Source organism: Coregonus lavaretus (assembly GCF_964263955.1).
Source record: "Coregonus lavaretus genome assembly, contig: HAP1_SCAFFOLD_3503, whole genome shotgun sequence".
NCBI classification, from domain to species: Eukaryota; Metazoa; Chordata; class Actinopteri; order Salmoniformes; family Salmonidae; genus Coregonus; species Coregonus lavaretus.
In genome coordinates this window covers 12,501-33,604 of record NW_028161770.1, presented here as the reverse complement: position 1 = coordinate 33,604, position 21,104 = coordinate 12,501, and the positions used below count along the sequence as shown (strand labels likewise).

The following is a 21,104-nucleotide window of genomic DNA, read 5'->3' as shown; positions in this document are numbered from 1 at the left end:
GACAGCACAGACTTCTGTCTTCTGTTGGAGGAGAGATAGTACTAACACTACATTACATAGTGTGGATGGGTATTTCACTTCCTTACAGGGACTGTTGTCTTTAACCAGACGAGACATAGGAGACCTTAACACTGCTGTTTTAAGCAGTCCAATGCATTTCATAACAACAACAGCCCTGTCTGTCACATTAGCTTATTTAATGTCATATACATTTGTAAAGAATAAGAATGAGTGAGAAATAAAACATTTAAATCCCAATATTTGTATTTATTTATGTCAGTAACTGCCTTTTTGACAACAAAAATCATGTACATTCATGCTAATGTATTTCAGAGTGAAAGATTCTGATGAAGTCACTCCTGTGAGCCAAGTGCAGTATACCATAGAAACAGAAGCAGTGTTTGAGACACTGAGGTATAATGAGCACTAGAGACTACATCCAAGATGTCCTACTGTTGTTTAAGGTAATCTACTGACATTCTTCATGACCGGGTTTCATCTGTTTTATACGGACCAACATCACATGTGCACTAGCACTCAATGCGCAAAGGGAGCAGCGATTACATCATCCAAAAACATGGCAGACATTGGATGAACATTAAAATGTTAATGTGCTTGTTCGACATTGCAGGTGACTGCTGACTGACTGATCTACAAATCACCTTGCATCATAAATAACAACTCATTATTTGTAGATCAGTCAGTCATAATTTTCCCATGATACATCACGGTTTTGATGCTCTCGAACAGGACAGTTATCAGGACAGTGACTCCTGAGTGGCGCAGTGGTCTAAGGCACTGCATCGCAGTGCTAACTGTGCCACTAGAGATCCTGGTTCGAATCCAGGCTCTGTCGCAGCCGGCCGCGACCGGGAGGCTCATGGGCGGCGCACAATTGGCCCAGCGTCGTCCAGGGTAGGGGAGGGAATGGCCGGCAGGGATGTAGCTCAGTTGATAGAGCATGGCGTTTGCAACGCCAGGGTTGTGGGTTCGATTCCCATATAAAAAAAATATATACATGTATTCACTAACTGTAAGTCGCTCTGGATAAGAGCGTCTGCTAAATGACTAAAATGTAAATGTAAAATGTTATCTTCGGCTGTGAGTGCTGGAAAAAAATTGGCCTCAGTGACAATTATTCAAATGATTAAATCACTGTTTTCTGCACAAAGGTTATGACTAAAGTGTCTTTATTAGGAATTTTCAAATCTGACTTCTCTATGTGGCCATCTATCGAAATTGTCTTTCTGGGCCAGTGTCAGTTAAACTGTAGTACCAAAGCAGAACTGTAGGAGCAGTTGAGACCATACTTCTAGACCGGAACCCTGGTCCCTTTGGTTGGAGAGCATCAAATCCATGATGCATTGTGGGTAAATGGTGACTGAATTATCTACAAATAATATTCAGAAGTTAATTATGATCCAAGGTGATTTGTATATTAGTCAGTCGGCAATCGTCTGCAATGTCGAACAAGCCCATTATCTCTAGAAAGGGCGGTCTGGTAAACTCATAGGTCGGTATGGCGATACCACTGAGGTATAAAGAACGGAGCGACACTCTTTTTCTGTGGATTTGGCGTCACCTTCTGGACACAAAAATCACTAGTGGATCTGCAATCATCTAGTCAGGTCTGATTCTGTTTCCGGTTTGTGCCTGCACGCCGATTTTGCGATCTACGTTTGTGTTTTCCAAACAAACCCGGCGGATTTGAACGAGTATTTTGTTGTCATCATGTCGACTGCCCTCGAGAGCTACATCAACCGTATCCTTTCAACTAAATTCATTCTGGAACAGTCACTGAATGGGACTTTTGCTAATGAATCGCGTGATTATTGATGCGTGGCCGTGGGTGCTTTGGCCTGCTCGATTGAGCTTGGCTAACGTTAGCTAGCTAGCAATAGCATCACATATGGCTTTTTGGTAGAATGACTTGTACCTGCGAGCTAGTTAGTTAATAAAACGACGATAAAAAATCTTGAAATTATTTTTGGAAGCAAACATAGGTGCATGTTCATCCAAATGTGATATTTAAGTAATAATGCCCGAGGAGGTGTGGAATATGGCCAATATACCACGGCTATGGGCTGTTCTTAAACACGACGCAATGCCGAGTGCCTGGATACAGCCCTTAGCCGTGGTATATTGGCCATATACCACAAACCCCCGAGGTGCCTTATTGCTATTATAAACTGTTTACAAACGTAATTAGAACAGTACAAATAAATGTTTTGTTATACCTGTGGTATATGGTCTGATATACCACGGCTTTCAGCCAATCAGCATTCAGGGCTTGAACCACCCAGTTTATAAGAGCAAGCTAACTATGGATTTGTCGCGCATGGGCGGCAGTTAGACAGTATTGCTGCATGCGCAGCTTCTCATGAAATAGCAGCCTGGTCTCGATCAGACCGGTAGCGTCATTGCATCAATACTACATCAATTCTGCAGTCAAACTTTTTTCATTTTCATGCAGAGTGACACATCTCCTTCGCATAGAGTTGATCAGGCTGTTGATTGTAGCCTGTGGAATGTTGTCCCACTCCTCTTTTTTTATTTTTATTTGATTTTCTTTAGTCATTTTAGCAGACGCTCTTATCCAGAGCGACTTACAGTTAGTGAGTGCATACATTTTTCATATTTCAATGGCTGTGCGAAGTTGCTAGAAATTGGCGGGAACTGGAACACTCTTGTACACGTCTATCCAGAGCATCCCAAACATGCTCAATAGGTGACATGTCTGAGTTTGCAGGCCATTTTCAGCATCCAGGAATTGTGTACAGATCCTTGCAACATGGGGCCGTGCTTTATCATGCTGAAACATGAGTTGATGGTGATGCACGACAATGGGCCTCAGGATTTCGTCACGGTATCTCGGTGCATTCAAATTTCCATTGATAAAATGCAATAGTGTTCGTTGTCCGTAGCTTATGCCTGCCCATACCATAACCCCACTGCCACCATGGGACACTCTGACATCAGCAAACCACTTGCCCACACAACGCCATACACGTGGTCTGCGGTTGTGAGGCCGGTTGGACGTACTGCCAAATTCTCTAAAACGACGTTGGAGGTGGCTTATGGTAGAGAGATGAACATTCAATTATCTGGCAACAGCTCTGGTGGACATTCCTGCAGTCAGCATGCCAATTGCACGCTCCCTCAAAACTTGAGACATCTGTGGCATTGTTGTGTGACAACTGCACATTTTGGTGGCCTTTTATTGTCCCCAGCACAAGGTGCACCTATGTAATGATCATGCTGTTTAATCAGCTTCTTGATATGCCACACCTGTAAGGTGGATGGTATATCTTGGCAAAGGAGAAATGCTCACTAACAGGGTTGTAAAGAAATTTGTGCAAAACATTTTAGAGAAATAAGCTTTTTGTGCGTATGGAAAGTTTCTGGGATCTTTTATTTCAGCTCATAAAATATGGGACCAACACTTAACATGTTGCGTTTATGTTTTTGTTCAGTGTATGTACCACACAGAATGCACTACAACTGCCTCTGCAACGCAATGTTGCAAGGCAAGTGCAGCGTTCCATTGGAAATGAATGTACCAAAACGCATTGAAGCTGTTGGTCTGATCGAGGTGATAGACTAGACGTAATATATAGTAAACGTAAATCCGGGACACTCAAATTAGTATGATATGTCACGTTTGGTTACATAAGACAGAACGTTACTTAAGTAAAAAACGAAAGTAGGGTGGTTGGTCGGGCGTATAACGCCAACGTCTAGCAACCCAAAAGTTGCGTGTTCGAATCTCATCACGGACAACTTAAGCATTCAAGTTGGCAACTTTGCAACTACTTAGCATGTTAGCTAACCTTAACCCTTTAACCTTAACCCCTAGCTTAGCTAACGTTAGCCACAACAAATTGGAATTAGTAACATATCATACGTATTGTAATTCGTAACATATACAAAATGGATGATGGACATCCACAAATGAATACATACCATACGAAATGTAACATATATATATATGAATTGGAGTGTCACAGATTTACGTTTACTATGTTACGTCTACCCCTGAGCCCAGGTTGGAAATAGTGTTCCAAATGTTTTCCTTAGCTGTTGTGTTTCAGGTACAGTGGCCATAGTTGCATCAGATGGACGGATGATAGTGGTATGTCTCTAGCTACTTCACTGCTATACTCGGCTCCAGATCTGTGTGTCTGTATGTGTCCGAAGGGTTTTGACTGGACCATAAACCTGATTGTGTGTGTGTACTGTTTTGATTGGACCATTAATCTGATTGTGTGTGTGTGTGTGTTTGCAGGGTACCCTGAAGGGCTTTGACCAGACCATCAACCTGATTCTGGATGAGAGTCATGAGCGTGTGTTCAGTTCCTCTCAGGGCGTGGAGCAGGTGGTCCTGGGACTATACATCGTCAGAGGAGACAACGTGTAAGTATCCTATCGACCCCTGGTTGAACTTTCACCCAAACGACCCCTTATGACCTCTTCCCCTCACTGTAACCCAGTTCGATTCTCTTCCCCGCTTCCCCAAGTGTGCGCTCGTTCATTCCCCATCAAGGACTTGGATTGGTAAAAAGACTGAGTGTCGACATTTCTGAAACCGTGAGGGGAATGAACACTTTAAGTGGACACTTTGGATAGGAGGGGGAGAATCAGACTTCAACACACAGTAGGACACCCAGGCCCAACTGCTCTCCTCTGTTTTGCAGAGCTGTGATTGGGGAGATTGACGAGGACACAGATTCTTCGCTGGACCTTGGGAACATCCGTGCTGAACCTCTTAACTCTATAGTCCACTGACCTCTCAACTCTGTGGTTTACTGACCCCTACACCTGAGGGATTGTGTGTGTGTGTGTGTGTGTGTGTGTGTGTGTGTGAAAGAGAAAGCTAGAAATAGAGTAGTGTTTCATTTATCACCACCTGCTCAGCCATAAGTGATGTCCCTGTCTGAAGAGCACAGTTTATCTTCCACCCTGAAGGACCCAGGGGACTAACGCTAGGATGGTGATGAATTTGTGGTGATATTTTTTAATAAAGTGTGTTTCGTTAAACATGAAGTGTGTGTTGTTACTCAACAACAATTGTGTGTGTGTGTGTGTGTGAGAAAGAGGGAGGAAGGGGCTGATATATAGTACCTTCAGAAAGTATTCATATCCCTTGACTTATTAAACATTTTGTGTTACAGCCTGAATTCAAAATGGATTCAATTGATTTTTTTTACACACAATACCCCATAATCACAAAGTGAAAACATGTTTTTAGAAATGAACACTTCTCTATATAAGGTCTCACAGTTGACAGTGCATGTCAGAGCAGGAACTGTCTAGAGCTCTGAGATGAGCCATATATCTAGAGTGTTGAAAGTTTCCAAGAGCACAGTGGTCTCCATCATTGGAAATTGAAAAAATATGGAACTAACCAGACTGCCTAGAGCTGGCCGTTCGACCAAACTGAGCAACTGGGCAAGAAGGACCTTGGTCAGGAAGGTGACCAAGAACCCAATGACCACTCTGGCAGAACTAAAGCGTTCCTTGGCTAAGATGGAAGAACCTGCCAGAAGGACAAGTCTCTACAGCACTTCACCAATCTGGGCTTTATGGAAGAGTGGCCAGACGGAAGCTACTCCTGAGAAAAGGCACATGACAGCACGCCTCGAGTTTGCAAAAAGGCATGTGAAACACAGGGCGAAAGGCAAAATATTCTATGGTCTGATGAGATAAAAATGTAACTCTTAGGCCTGAATGCAAAGCGCTATGTCTGGAGAGAACACTGACTGGTCTCATAGACTAGACGTAACAGTAAAAGTACTTCTGCGACAACTCTAATTAGTATGATATGTTTGGTATGGTTACTTAAGGTCGGGGTGGATGGGTGGGCGTATAACACAAAACTAGCAACCCAAAGGTTGCGTGTTTGAATCTCATCACAGACAACTTTAGCATTTTAGCTAATTAGCAACTTTGCAACTACTTTTTAGCTACGTTGCAACTACTTAGCATGTTAGCTAACCCTTCCCCTAACCTTAACCCCTAGAGCTAGTTAGCATTAGCCACCTAGCTGTTAGCAACAACAAATTGTAATTCATGACATATCATACGTTTAATAAATTCGAAACATATCGTACAAATTGTAATTTGTCACAAATCATACAAAATGGATAATGGACATCCACAAATTAAGATACCATACGAAACGTAACATATCGTAAATGGAGTGTTTTGGATTTATATACACACAAAATAATACGAAATGCTCTGAGACCATGTTGAGAAAACCAGGCACAGCTCATCACCCATCTAACACCATCCCTACAGTGAAGTGTGGTGGCAGCATCATGCTATGGGGATGCTTTTCAGCGGCAGGGACTGGGAAACTGGCAAGGATAGAGGGATCAATAAATGGAGCCAAATACAGGCAAATCCTTGATGAGAACCTGCTTCAGAGTGCAAACGACCTTAGACTGGGGCAAAGATGTACATTCCAACAGGACAATGACCCCAAGCATACAGCCAAAGCAACGCTGGAATGACTTCAGAACAAGAATGTGAAAGTCCTTGAGTGGCCCAGCTAAAGCCCAGACTTGAATCCCATTGAAAATCTGTGGAAAGACTTGAAGATTGCTGTTCTCCGCCGCTCCCCATCTAATTTAACAGAGATGGAGAACAGAACAGAGCTTGAGAAAAGGAAGAATGGGAGAAAAAACCCAAATCCAAATGTGAAAAGCTGATACAGACATACCGAAGACGACGCAAAGCTGTAATCGCTGCCAAAGGTGCTTCTACAAAGTATTGACTCAGGGGTGTGAATATTTATGTCAATTGTATTTCTGTATTTCATTTTCAATACATTTGCAAAACATTTTTATATTGATTGAGATGTAGCCTACATTGGGCCTTTATGAATCTTACTTACTTTTGAAGCACATCTGAAGAAGGCAACCTTTTTCCTTTCTTTCTGTTCCACTAAACATTTGCATAATATTAAAGTTACCAGGTTGTTAGGCTCATGTATTTTTTTGATATTATAATAGAGATGTGTGGACATGTGGATTCATATTTAGAAGCAACTTGGAAAGCAGTATCGTTGTTGTTTTGGAAGAATCTGTTGAGTGCATGCTGAGAGAAACAGGCACAGCGTGGAGGAACTGTCTGTGTACTGCCTGCCTGTTGAGTGACAGGGCGGGGCGGGGCTTCAGCCTGTCTTGTTTGAGCAGTGTACAGACACAGATAGAACAATGAGACAGATATTTCACCAGATGTATAAATGTGAAGCATCCGCGTGGCGTTTCCACTCACTACCAAATATGGTAGTGAGAGGAAGCCCAGTGGCCGGCAGTGGGAGAAGATGGAACGAGATGGACTTCTGCACATTTTCTCATCTATGAAACATTTGATCTCAATACAGTTTTCTGTTCCCAAATGTATAATATGTTATGAACAGAGTGGACTAAGTTTTGCAGAATTTACCCTTTGTCAAAGTAAAAAAAAAAATCAGTTGTTTAGAAGGAGTGCAAAGGCGAATTGAGTAGGCGTTCACTAGGATCTCGCTAGCTCGTGCTTTGCTCTGCCCACCTTCTTGCTTGTTCTGCCCACTATCACTCATTTGTTCCCATTTGAAATGACAGGCAGTGGTCTATTTGGTTTAGTTATAAAATCTTCGGTAGAGAAGAGTGTTGAGTGACAGGGGGCGGGGCTTCAGCCTGTCTTGTTTGAGCAGTGTAGAGTGAGAACGTTGAGGTGAAATATTGTTATGCATTGTTATGGATTTTTTTGTTGTTGCAGTGTTCCCAAAATAAAACTCAAAGTTGCACAGCAAAATATTTGGTAGAATATGCTACACATTTGGTGGCACTTTAGAGCCCTGCCAGAGGTCATACACCCTACACCAGGGGTAGGCAACTAGATTTTTGGCGGAGTGGATGGTCAGGTGGCCGGAACATAGTTATAATAATTTGTACACTGAAAATTTACCACAACTAAGCCCAAAAAGAGATTGTATTTGAAAATAACAATAATTTCATACCTTGATTGCATTGAGACATGATCATGTCTCTGTTTTTATTCGTGGGATACTTGGGAACAGATTTCCTAAATTAAACACATTTTTTGCTGAATTCCTGGTGATTTTAAGGAAAATCCTTGCCGACCCCTGCCCTACACAAACACACTAATGAAACTGTCAGTGAAACTGATGTCACACAGTCAGTTGTAGATCAACATCTGTCTTGGCTTACTGTGTGTGTTTCTGGATGAACTTTGAGCTTCATGACAGTTCCTGGAAATGGTTAACATCTTTTCAGTTTTCACAGAATCTTGTGTGACTTTATATGGGTGGTTCAGAGAGGACTCTGAGAGTGTGTAAAGAGCAGGAGGTACAGGCCAGTCTATTTCTCTACGCAGGACTTGCCATGCTTGCTTTAGTTCTGAAGTATACATCCTTTAAATAGATGGCACACTGGGATTCCCAAAGGCAAGTCATCTTCCAATCAAGCTTTAACATAGAGTGGATTGGTGTCACTACGGCAGGATGATTTCTGCCACTAGTGGCTGTGTGTGTAGCTGGTCGGCAGGGCCCAGTGTCAGCGCCCCTTGTAGGCTGAGTCTCTGCTCTGCGCTCAGCACCGGAGTCTCGTAGTGGATACGCAGCCATGGCTGCCCTGGGGTCAGAGAGCAAAGGTCGGGTCAGATTAGGGTGGCACAGACCCCTACACCCCTCACACCCCGACTAACACACGCGCACACTCAAAAACACACACACAAACACACACACTCACAGGGTCAGAGAGTTCTCACCTTTCTCCACATTCTGTCCCAAAGACACCAGAAGCTCCGCCCCCACGCTGTGATTGACAGGGTCTCCGGCCTTCGAACGTCCCGCCCCCAACCTGTGCAGCACCGTAGCAATGACCATGCCGTCTATGTCCAGCACTGTTCCTGCAGACAACAAAAGCCAAAGTCATGGAGTGTATACGTGTGTGTGTGCATTTGTGTATCTGTACCTGTGTGAATGTGTGTGTGTGTGTGTTACCATGGCCCTGTGTCTCCAGTTCTGACTGGTAGCGTGCCCGTCTCAGGATGCTGTGGTAGTCTGCGTAGGGGGAACAGAGGGATGCAGCGATCTGACTGGTTACTCCCTGACCAATCATCATGTTCTGGAACTTTTCCAGGGCTGACCCATTCTGCATGGTCCTAGCGATCACCTTTTTACCCTCCTCCATGCTTCCTGCAAGGCCAGTCATCCACAACAGCATCCCACCTACACACACACACACACACACACACACACACACACACACACACACACACACACACACACACACACACAAGCATTCACACGCACACACAGAAGCTTGACTTGAATTTGAAGGTAAAGACTTAAGAATGACTTGGAACTTCCACAGCTTCTGTTTATAGACTCTAGCTAAGCCCGAGCAGCACTGACATTCTAACTAGGTCTTGGTCTGCTTGGTCTTGGTCCAAAGGAACCAATTCACTGTGTGTGTGTGTGTGTGTGTGTGTGTGTGTGTGTTTGTGTGTGTGTGTGTGTGTGTGTATTCCTCACCCAGACTTGTGACCAGCTCCAGTATGTCGTCGGGGCCCCTCCCCTTTAGACACTCCAGGGACTCCATCACTTCCAGGGCGTTCCCCACACAGCGACCAATAGGACAGTTCATACGACTAAGCACCGCCCCCGTACGGATCCCCAGACTGTTCCCAACTGTCACCTGCAGGAGGGAATGGGGTCAAGGTAAGGGTCAGGGGTCAGGAGTTGGAGCAGGGGTGTCCTGGAGAGTCTGTTGCTTTTTGGTATGTCCTATTAAGACTTGACAACCAGGTGAGTTCCTAACTCATCAATGACCTTATTTGATCAATCATGTACAAGGCAGGAGTGAAAACATGGCCCTCCAGCAATTCCAACAAGAATGGGTTAAAGGTCAGGGGTTAATGTTAGGGTTACCAAGGACTGGGCCAGTGACTTGGCACTGCCCAGGTCTTTGTAGAGAGCTGCATTCCCAAACTTCACATCCAGAACCAACGCACTCAGAGACTCAGCACCCTTCTTAGAGATGATAGAGCCTGGAGTACACACACACACACACACACACACACACACACACACACACAGTATTCAGATGTTAATTTCTCTACTTTGAAAGGTAGTCCAGTTTGCTGTTGTTGTTGTTGTTGTTGTTGGCAGACCTGTGATGAGCGGAAGGCTGTCGACAGTGGACGTAGCGTCTCTCAGAGCGTACATGACCTTGTCAGCGGGCACCAGGTTATCTGTCTGTCCTACAATGCAACAGCCAACCTCCTCCAGGATTCGCTGCAGCTGAGGATGGTGCCACAATTTCACAGGTTAATAACTCGTAAGTGAAAGTGTGTGTGTATGTTTGTGAGAGAGAGAGACAGAGACAGAGACAGAGACAGAGACAGAGAGAGAGAGAGAGAGAGAGAGAGAGAGAGAGAGAGAGAGAGACAGAGACAGAGACAGAGACAGAGACAGAGACAGAGACAGAGAGACAGTACCTGTTGTACTGACTGATAGACGTTAAAGCCAGGGATGGACTCCAGTTTGTCGAGCGTGCCGCCTGTATGTTCCAGACCTCTGCCACTTATCATGGGCACCTATGGACACAGCTGCTGATAGTCACACACGCACACAGACAGACAGACACATGCACTGACGCACACACAGACACGTTTACAGCAGTGGCGGTCAATGCCGTTTAAGATGAGGGAGGACACTTTTTTTTGAATGAGCATGGCCTTATTTCTATTACAGCATATTGGATGACTCTCATTCATATTCCATTCACCCAGGTCAATGTAACAGCGATAGGTTTAGGCTACTACAGGATAATTTTCCCTGTACCCATCATGAGGTTGCTACAACCTAGCCTATGAATGAAAGTTTACAACGTAGGTGCACAGGTCGACAGAAATGTGAGAAATCAAGGTGACAGACAGTGACACATTCAATATTGCCTTGAACACTCTTGCCTGCATCTAGCTGATCTACGTTGTAATCATTAGTCCAACAGTTGCAAACGAGAGTTCAGGTACAGTATGTTTATCCCCATTTCGTTCCGTTTGCTTCTGTTTAACAGAATGAATGAATAGACCCCTGATCACACGCAAACACAGAACTAGCAGCCACATATAAACAGCATGATCACTTTGCTCGTTTTATATATAATTCCTTCTCGCATGTGCGCTCTCTCCTCCTCTCATCTTTTCCCCATCGCTGGTGGACTTCACAATACAACAACTGTCTGTGACCAGGCGAAAAAACCTTACCAAGCGTTAGTAAACGCGCTACAATCATGCAGTACAGTGTACAGCAAGCAGTTTAGCAGTTACACCGGTGGGCCCCGGTGGCAATAAATTCATAAAACCAAAGCTTACCTTGACTTGGAAGAGTTCCTGTGTTGGATAGCCAGAGCCATAGCATCCCTCTCTGTTTGAACCGGGTGTTTGAGTAGGCTAAATTAGCTAGCTACATTCACTAGCTAAGTCAAAAAAATACTAAAAAATATAGCTCTTTCTCTCGCCCTCTCTCTTTTTCTCTCTCTCTCTTGCTTCTCCTGCAGTGCTAACTAGCTGTAGCATATGCTTTCAGTACTAGATTCATTCTCTGATCTTTTGATTGGGTGGACAACATGTCACTTCATATTGCAAGAGCTCTGATAGGTCCGGAAGTTGTCATAATTACTGTGTAAGTCTATGGAAGGGGGTGAGAACCATGAGCCTTCTAGGTTTTGTATTGAAGTCAATGTACCCAGAGGAGGAGAGAAGCTAGCTGTCCTCCGGCTACACCATGGTGCTACCCTACAGTGTGCTGTTGAGGCTACTGTAGACCTTTATTTTAATAAATTAATTGGTGACGTGAATATATTTAGTATAGTTTTATCTAAAAAGGTCCTCCCCTGCCTCCTCTGAGGAGCCTCCACTGGTTCACACACACACACACACACACACACACACACACACACACACACACACACACACACACACACACACACACACACACACACACACACACACACACACACACACACACACACACACACACACACAGGTGTATCCAGGCAGGTACCTTGCAGCCGCAGGCGGCCAGAGCAGGAGCCAGCACCAGGCTGATCTTGTCCCCCACTCCACCCGTCGAGTGTTTATCCACTACTAGCCCCTTCCACTCTGCCGGCCATGACATCACTTCCCCTGACATCATCATCTCCTTTGTCAGTGCGAGAGTCTCTTCCGCTACCATCCCCTGCTGCCAGATCGCCATCATCATGGCTCCTACACACACACACACACACACAAATACACACATCAGCATTTCAACTGTAGAGCGCAGGTTTTGGCCTGAGCTTGACTATTGATACACAGTCTAAAGTGTGTGTGGGGGTCTTCCTATCTGCAGTGTGTGTGTGTGTGTGTGTGTGTGTGTGTGTACCAATCTGGCTCTCTTGGATGGTCTCGTACTTGACACCCTGTACGAAGTCTCGGATCTCCCCCGCGCTCAGCCGTTCACCGTTCCGTTTCTTGCGGATGAGCTCGGGGAAAGTGGCTGTGCTCTGCTCGTGGTGCGCCATCCCTGCAGCTGACTGACACACAGCTGACTGACACACAGCTGACTGACACACAGCTGACTGACACACAGCTGCGCGTGACAAGTAGGATAGGAAAAGACAAATGAGGGATTGTTTTCAATCAATAAACAATTGTGTGTGTGCGTGTGTGTGTGTGTGTGTGTGCTTGTGGACAATAGCTTACTACAGTTTATCTGCTATCATCTGTTTATGGATGTCATTTTATGACTCATTTATGCACAACTGATTCAGGTTTGTTTTAAATGTTTGATTCAATTGTGTTTGTTTTAATTCTGCCATTATTCAAATGTCGTCGTTGAGGATAATAAAGCTTTCTAATGTAATCTTATCAACAGGTCTACAGCAATCAAATCATCATATTCTCATTTGTTGCCATGTGCCTTGGTAGAGTCATAATAACTATCAAACTAGTCAGGAATAGACCAAATCTGTAACAGTTTTATGCAATTGCTTTCAAGTAAGGTTTTAAAAACTTCAGAGTTTCCTACCTGTACCTGAACGCTGCTCCTGAACACTGTCATGTCCTCCAACCTCGAGGACACAGCGGTCAAATACCCCTCTCTGTCTGTCTGTCTGTATGGATGGACTAGTGGCCAATGGGTGTGAGTGGTGGAGTGGGTCAGTTACTCATTAACAACTACAGTAGACACAACCCACCACGAGTCAGAAAGGGAAACAGTCATTTTGACCTAAATAAATCTGACCCTACCACATCCCTTCACCCCAATACCCTTACCCCCTCCCCTCCCCTCCCCTCCCCTCCCCTAACCCTCACCCCTTACCTCCTTACCTCCCCTCCCCTCCTCTCACCCCATCCCCTAACCCTCACACCCTCCCCTCACAACCTCCCCTCCCCAATACCCCCTCCCCTCACCCCCTCCCCTAACCCTCACCCCCCCTCACAACCTCCCCTCCCCAATAACCCCTCCCCTCACCCCCTCCCCTAACCCTCACCCCATCCCCTCCCCTCCCCCCTAACCCTCACCCCCTCCCTTCCACTAACCCTCACCCCCTTACCCTCACCCCCTCCGCTTACCCCTCCCCCTTCCCCCTCACATCAAACCTATAATACAGTATATTAACTCTTTCCAGTATCATCTATCTTTACCTGTCTTCCTCTACCTGTATCCTCCCTGATCCTTACATCTGACCCCGGTCTTTACCTGTCTTCCTCTACCTGTATCCTCCCTGATCCTTACATCTGACCCCGGTCTTTACCTGTCTTCCTCTACCTGTATCCTCCCTGATCCTTACATCTGACCCCGGTCTTTACCTGTCTTCCTCTACCTGTATCCTCCCTGATCCTTACATCTGACCCCGGTCTTTACCTGTCTTCCTCTACCTGTACCCTCCCTGATCCTTACATCTGACCCCGGTCTTTAACTGTCTTCCTCTACCTGTATCCTCCCTGATCCTTACATCTGACCCCGGTCTTTACCTGTCTTCCTCTACCTGTACCCTCCCTGATCCTTACATCTGACCCCGGTCTTTAACTGTCTTCCTCTACCTGTATCCTCCCTGATCCTTACATCTGACCCCGGTCTTTACCTGTCTTCCTCTACCTGTATCCTCCCCAGTCCGTACCTAACATCTGACCTGTCTTCCCTCATGCCTTCCCTCATGGTTTTCACTAAAATATGAAAGACACATAATGGAACTTAATCAAAGCAATCCATAGGCCTATACACACACCACTCACACCACATCTCACAAACAGAATGCCACTCTCTATGTATAAAACGCACCTGTGTCCCTCAAGATAACCAGGAGAGGGTGCCATTGTGAAGAATCAAGAAATCCAATTCAGAAGATTTTAATGCGTAATTTACAGACAATCAATCACTAATCACCAATGTCAGGCATCACACAATTATAGTACTGTCAAACTCAATTAAATATTTAAAGGCAGCACTGTTAACGTGGGTCATCTGCAGATGTAAAAATAGTATTGTGATATGTAAAGAGGTTCAATAGTTCATATTAGTCAAGGGTGGAGTAGGCTTGCAGTTTCAAAATGGTGGTACCCTTCTTTATTTTTACATTTCCAAAGAACTGGTTAGGCTGACTAGTAAAGTACACAACTATTCACACGAGGTGAGGTCCGGCTGACTAGTAAAGTACACAACTATTCACACCAGGTGAGGTCAGGCTGACTAGTAAAGTACACAACTATTCACACCAGGTGAGGTCCGGCTGACTAGTAAAGTACACAACTATTCACACCAGGTGAGGTCCGGCTGACTAGTAAAGTACACAACTATTCACACCAGGTGAGGTCCGGCTGACTAGTAAAGTACACAACTATTCACACCAGGTGAGGTCCGGCTGACTAGTAAAGTACACAACTATTCACACCAGGTGAGGTCCGGCTGACTAGTAAAGTACACAACTATTCACACCAGGTGAGGTCCGGCTGACTAGTAAAGTACACAACTATTCACACCAGGTGAGGTCCGGCTGACTAGTAAAGTACACAACTATTCACACCAGGTGAGGTCCGGCTGACTAGTAAAGTACACAACTATTCACACCAGGTGAGGTCCGGCTGACTAGTAAAGTACACAACTATTCACACCAGGTGAGGTCCGGCTGACCAGTTAGGGCTTCCATCAATAGTAGAAAACAATATAAACTAATGAATTAAGATTGTTCTCATTGTCAGCAGAAAAATATATTTAGTAGAAGGCCTGTGTGGCTGAAAGCACTGAACTGAGCATTTAGAGTTAGAGCAATTCGATGTTAGATCCCAAAGTGACTTCAGTCATACAGCAACACTCTGGTCCTGGTTAGCGATGGTAGGCATGGTTTGGTCCGGAGTAGGCCTGGTGTTGGTCCTCAGAGTAGGCTTGTCTTGGTTCAGGGTAGGCAAGGATTTGTTCAGGGTAGGCGAGGTTTGTATGTGCGTAGGGCTGGTTTGGTTCAGGGTAGGCAAGGATTTGTTCAGGGTAGGCGAGGTTTGTATGTGCGTAGGGCTGGTTTGGTTCAGGGTAGGCAAGGATTTGTTCAGGGTAGGCGAGGTTTGTATGTGCGTAGGGCTGGTTTGGTTCAGGGTAGGCAAGGATTTGTTCAGGGTAGGCGAGGTTTGTATGTGCGTAGGGCTGGTTTGGTTCAGGATAGGCATGGTTTTGGTCAGGGTAGTCAGGGTCATCAAGGTAGTCAGGGTTTGGTTCGCGATGGTCCTCAGAGCGAATCAGCTGACTAACACATCTCAGCTTGGCTTTCTGACCAACAGTCTGGTATAGATACACAGACACTATCAACTGGAGGACCTGTCACAAGAAAACAACCAACACAAGGACCTGTTTAACAACAACAACAGCAACAAACTGGAAAACCTGTCAATCAAGACAAATGTGAACAGTGGACTAGTGGGTGGGTGTATCTGTATGTGTGTGTGTGTGTGTGCATGTGTCTGTGTGTCTGTGTGTGTGCGTGTGTGGGTGTGTGTCTGTGTGTGTGTGTGTGTCTGTGTTACCTGAATGATTAGCAGGCCCATGTCCATGCCCACTATTGTCAAAGTGTTCTCCTTCAGCCAATCAGTGATTATCTTTTGACAGCCCTGTAGCAACACACACACACTTGAAATGTCATTTTGTTGATACACACATCTTACAGGCTATTGGTAAATAATACAGATGGGAAACGTGTGTGTGTGTTAGTGTGCACTTGTTTTCCTACATTAAAGGTGTGTGTGTGTGTGTGTGTGTATGTGTGTGTGTGTGGAGTGTCAGCAGGCAACCGCAGGGTGCTTGTGACGCGTCTAGTGCAGTAGTGCCTAGGTAGAGGTAAGTTGCATTCCCGCTTACCACATGCTTGCATACTCTCACTTACAGCTCGCTGCCGCCGGCTAGCCCTTGTGGTGTACGGGCCCACCTCTGTGTGGACACGCCCTGGCAGCCATCAACCACTGCCCCGCTGCCTTGTGGGTTAGTCTGGTACGACAAAGGCTAGGGGAGCACACCCTGAGAGAAAAGCAGCATGCTGGCGGCACGCGGTAGGCGGACGCCGACAGACTGGGGATCCGGCAGCCTCCTGCAGCTGAGGAAGATACTGGATGTCCTGGGTTTCCCACCTTACCACTGGAATTTCACCTTCCTACAGTGAAGTAGTGCTGTTGGGGATTGCGCACCATCAGCGGTACTTTAAATAACTTCCTTTGCGCAGGTATCCCCTTCTGACCTCGGTGAAGCTATCAACCGGAAACCGGACTAAAGTCTGGCAGCCTTGGGGTGTTGGTAAAGGGGGCAGGAGTGAATGCATCGGGAGCCCTTAATCAAACCCCTGCATGCCAGCGGCACAGGACTATTATGGTCGCCAGCAGTTGGGACTTGAGTGGCAGCTGCTCTCGGCAGACCCCTGTGTGACTGAGCAGCCCTATTTAGGAGCCAAAATGCTCACCCCAGCTGGGGAGAGGCCTAGAAAAGGTGGCCAAAAAATTGCCCACTCACTCCATCCTGGATAGGCTACCGCACCTATCGGGAGTTCCACTCGGCGGTCGGAAAATGCTAAAGAAAATAATTCCCTGAAACTGCCGACATGGAACATCAGAACTCTTTTGAACACTGATGACAATAACGATAGATCCCATCGGAGAACAGCTCTGATTGGTGCAGAACTAAGGCGCTACAACATTGACATTGCTGCCCTGAGTGAGACCAGGTTCCTGGATGAAGGTTCCCTGGAAGAGGAGAGAGAAGGCTACACCTTCTTCTGGAAAGGTTACCCTCTGGGTGGACAACATCAGCACGGTGTGGGACTGGCAATTAAGAACAGCCTTTTACCCAGCCTCACCGAAACACCTGTCGGCATAAGTGAAAGACTCATGTCTCTCCGTATCCCCCTAGCCACGATGCGCTATGCTACTCTTCTCAGTGCATACGCACCAACGTTACCATCTGAAAATGAGGCAAAGGACTGCTTCTACCAGTCACTAGATGAGGCCCTTCATCGCATCCCCAGGAATTACAAGATCTTTCTGCTGGGTGACTTCTACGCAAGGGTGGGACAGAACAACAGGATATGGAGCGGAGAGCTGGGTAGGCATGGTGTTGGCCAGGTCAATGAGAACGGCATGAGACTGCTAACTCTATGTGCCGAGCATGATCTCATTGTCACTAACACCTTGTTCCAGCAGAAGAACAAATATAAAACATCATGGATGCACCCACGCTCCAAACACTGGCACCTGATCGACTACGTCATATTGAGACGTTCTGACACGAATGACGTCCTGCTGACACGTGCCATGAGGGGTGCAGAATGCTGGACTGTATGATACTGGCTAAACTCCAGATGAGAATACGTCCCCCCCAACGCCTGCAGAAGTCCAGTAAGAGGCGTCTGCACTGTACCTGGCTTGAGAAAGCTGCAGTAAGGGACGAGTTCTGTCACTCTCTCACTGAAAGGCTGAAGGAGATTGAGCCTCTTCTGAGCACAGAGGACCCCATGGACCAGAAGTAGGCATCTATCAGTGCTCTAACAGGCAGCGGCACACTCCATTGGCTACAGAGGTAGGAAACATCAGGAAATGGTTTGATGAGAACTCGGACACCATCACAACCTTACTGGACAATATGCCCAAAGCGCACAGGGCTACTCTCAACAGCCCCATCTGCTACCCTCTGCCAGCAATGGCATGCATCACGCAAGGAAGTGCAAACAACATTAATGCCGACAAAAACGACATGCACAATTTCTACAACTCAGCTAAAGCTATCTATGGCCCTATAAGTTGTTCCATCACCCCCCTGAAAACAGCTGATGGTCTGACTCTCTTGAAGGACCAGAACCAGATCCTGATGAGGTGGCCTGACCATTTTGAAGCACTGCTCAATCAGCGCTCTCCTACAGACCACTCCATCCTGGAAGAACTGCCTGTCCTTCCACTCATTCAAGACCGCAACCATTCGCCAACCTTCCAAGAGGTGCTATCAGCAATCAGTTCGCTCAAGAACAACAAGACTCCTGGCGCTGACAGCATCCCTGCTGAGCTACTTTAGATGGGAAGTTACTTCTATACCAGAACTCTCCACCAGTACATCACTGAGGTTTGGGATCGGGATATCGTCCGCCGAACGGTGGCAGGATGCAAACATTGTCACCATCTATAAGAACAAGTCTATCTGCGGCAATAGCCGGGGGATATCCCTTCTGGCTGTTGCCGGAAAGGTCCTGGCCAAGGTGATGCTACACAGGATGGTGAACAACATCACAGAGGAACACCTGCCAGAGTCACAATGCGGCTTCAGAAAGAACAGGAGTACGGTCGACATGATATTCACGGCACGGCAACTCCAGGAGAAGTGCAGTGAACAACATCAGGACCTTTTCATGGTCTTTGTCGACCTCTCCAAGGCCTTCGACACTGTGAGCAGGGAACTACTATGGGGCATTCTTCTCTTTGCCAGTTACATGATGGGATGATGGCTCGGGTGGCCATAGGAGGGCAGGAGTCAGTGCCTTTTGGAGTAAGCATCGGTGTGAGGCAGGGGTGTGTGCTGTCACCTGTACACTTTAACATCTTCCTCCTATGTGTCACCCAGGTTCTCCACAAGGAGCTTGAGGACAGCAGCTGCAGTATGCTGATGACTTTGCTCTTGTGGCCCACACTCCAGAAGACCTTCAGTCCGTCCTTGTAGCTGCTGTGAGGGTCTATAGCAGGATGGGACTGTCTATCAACACCACCAAGACAGAGGTGGTCTGCCAATGGCGATCCAGCCCTCCAACCACCATGCCTGTCTTCACCATTGAACACAACTCACTGGCAATAGTCCCTTCAAATACCTGGGCAGCATCCTCTCGGAGGACTGAAGCATCGACCTCGAAATTCAAAACAAGATCAAGCAAGCATCAGCTGCCTTCAGGAAACTCAGACGCAGGGTCTTCCAAAACAGCCTCTCCACCGCGACACTAAAGTCGTCGTCTATCAAGCCGTCTGCATCACCACACTTCTTTACAGCTGTTCTATCAAGCTGTCTGCATCACCACACTTCTTTACGGCTGTTCTATCAAGCCGTCTGCATCACCACACTTCTTTACAGCTGTTCTATCAAGCCGTCTGCATCACCACACTTCTTTACGGCTGTTCTATCAAGCCGTCTGCATCACCACACTTCTTTACAGCTGTTCTATCAAGCCGTCTGCATCACCACACTTCTTTACAGCTGTTCTATCAAGCCGTCTGCATCACCACACTTCTTTACAGCTGTTCTATCAAGCCGTCTGCATCACCACACTTCTTTATAGCTGTTCTATCAAGCCATCTGCATCACCACACTTCTTTACGGCTGTTCTATCAAGCTGTCTGCATCACCACACTTCTTTACAGCTGTTCTATCAAGCCGTCTGCATCACCACACTTCTTTACAGCTGTTCTATCAAGCCGTCTGCATCACCACACTTCTTTACAGCTGTTCTATCAAGCTGTCTGCATCACCACACTTCTTTACAGCTGTTCTATCAAGCCGTCTGCATCACCACACTTCTTTACAGCTGTTCTATCAAGCCGTCTGCATCACCACACTTCTTTACGGCTGTTCTATCAAGCCGTCTGCATCACCACACTTCTTTACAGCTGTTCTATCAAGCCGTCTGCATCGCCACACTTCTTTACAGCTGTTCTATCAAGCCGTCTGCATCACCACACTTCTTTACAGCTGTTCTATCAAGCCGTCTGCATCACCACACTTCTTTACAGCTGTTCTATCAAGCTGTCTGCATCACCACACTTCTTTACAGCTGTTCTATCAAGCTGTCTGCATCACCACACTTCTTTACAGCGGTGAAGCCTGAGTCACTTACAGTCACCACAACAAGCAGCTCGAGCGATTCCACATAAGATGCCTGCAGTGCATCCTGGGAATCACCTGGTGCGACCGCGTGCCCCATACAGAAATACTTGCTAAGACCAACTGCAAGAGTATGGAGGCCATGGTCACCTGACACCAACTGCGCTGGCTTGGGCACGTCATTAGAATGTCTCAGGAGCGCTTGCTGCGGAAGATCCTGTATGGCCAGCTACATGTTGGCCGGCGGTCTGCAGGGGGACAGATGAAGCGCTACAAGGACCAGCTGAAAACGTCACTGAAGAAGTGCAACATCAAACCCACTGACCTAGAGGACGCTGCTGCCAACCGTTCCACCTGGCGGCAGCTCTGCCAGAGCGGTGTACAGAGGAGGAGGAGAGGAGCACAAAGAAACAGCAAAAACAGCTCAGGAGACATACAGCCATGCCTGCCCCCACCAACACAGACTGAAACATACAGCCATGCTGCCCCCTCCAACACAGACTGAGACATACAACCATGCTGCCCCCACCAACACAGACTGAGACATACAACCATGCCTGCCCCCTCCAACACAGACTGAGACATACAACCATGCTGCCCCCTCCAACACAGACTGAGACATACAACATTTACATTTACGTCATTTAGCAGACGCTCTTATCCAGAGCGACTTACAAATTGGTGCATTCACCTTATAGCCAGTGGGATAACCACTTTA

General features: G+C 46.4%; 3 protein-coding genes across 5 annotated transcripts in view; 1 reads left to right on the top strand and 2 right to left on the bottom strand.

Moving 5' to 3' along the window:
* Positions 1 to 379: 379 nt before the first annotated feature.
* On the top strand, positions 380 to 5,177 carry LOC311120099 (U6 snRNA-associated Sm-like protein LSm8). Of its 2 annotated transcripts, XM_084194714.1 has the most exons (4): positions 1,635 to 1,762; positions 4,092 to 4,132; positions 4,286 to 4,413; positions 4,695 to 5,177. In XM_084194714.1, exons 1-4 carry the CDS (start codon positions 1,732 to 1,734, stop codon positions 4,783 to 4,785), a joined length of 291 nt encoding a protein of 96 aa, XP_084050840.1. In that variant the 5' UTR covers positions 1,635 to 1,731; the 3' UTR covers positions 4,786 to 5,177. The 2 variants fall into 2 exon arrangements, with proteins under 2 accessions (XP_084050841.1, XP_084050840.1); XM_084194715.1 differs by lacking the exons at positions 1,635 to 1,762; positions 4,092 to 4,132 and adding an exon at positions 380 to 464.
* Positions 5,178 to 8,009: 2,832 nt separating this feature from the next.
* On the bottom strand, positions 8,010 to 13,261 carry LOC311120098 (thymidine phosphorylase-like). Of its 2 annotated transcripts, none has more exons than XM_084194713.1 (10): positions 13,088 to 13,261; positions 12,443 to 12,649; positions 12,083 to 12,285; positions 10,513 to 10,611; positions 10,186 to 10,315; positions 9,944 to 10,062; positions 9,548 to 9,710; positions 9,014 to 9,241; positions 8,779 to 8,919; positions 8,010 to 8,642 (listed from the first exon to the last, which is right to left on the bottom strand). In XM_084194713.1, the coding sequence occupies exons 2-10, from the start codon at positions 12,579 to 12,581 to the stop codon at positions 8,503 to 8,505; spliced, it is 1,362 nt and encodes a 453-aa protein (XP_084050839.1). In that variant the 5' UTR covers positions 12,582 to 12,649; positions 13,088 to 13,261; the 3' UTR covers positions 8,010 to 8,502. The 2 variants fall into 2 exon arrangements, with proteins under 2 accessions (XP_084050839.1, XP_084050838.1); XM_084194712.1 differs by having other exon boundaries at positions 12,443 to 12,619; positions 13,088 to 13,171.
* A 1,135-nt stretch (positions 13,262 to 14,396) lies between these two features.
* LOC311120095 (CD82 antigen-like) overlaps positions 14,397 to 21,104 on the bottom strand; it is a 10,661-nt gene continuing 3,953 nt past the window's right edge. Inside the window, exons 7-8 of the mRNA XM_084194709.1 lie at positions 16,075 to 16,158; positions 14,397 to 15,868 (exon numbers count right to left, since the gene is read on the bottom strand). Coding sequence (XP_084050835.1) covers positions 15,386 to 15,868; positions 16,075 to 16,158 — 567 coding nt within the window. The 3' untranslated portion in view covers positions 14,397 to 15,385. The remainder of the gene's footprint in view (positions 15,869 to 16,074; positions 16,159 to 21,104) is intronic.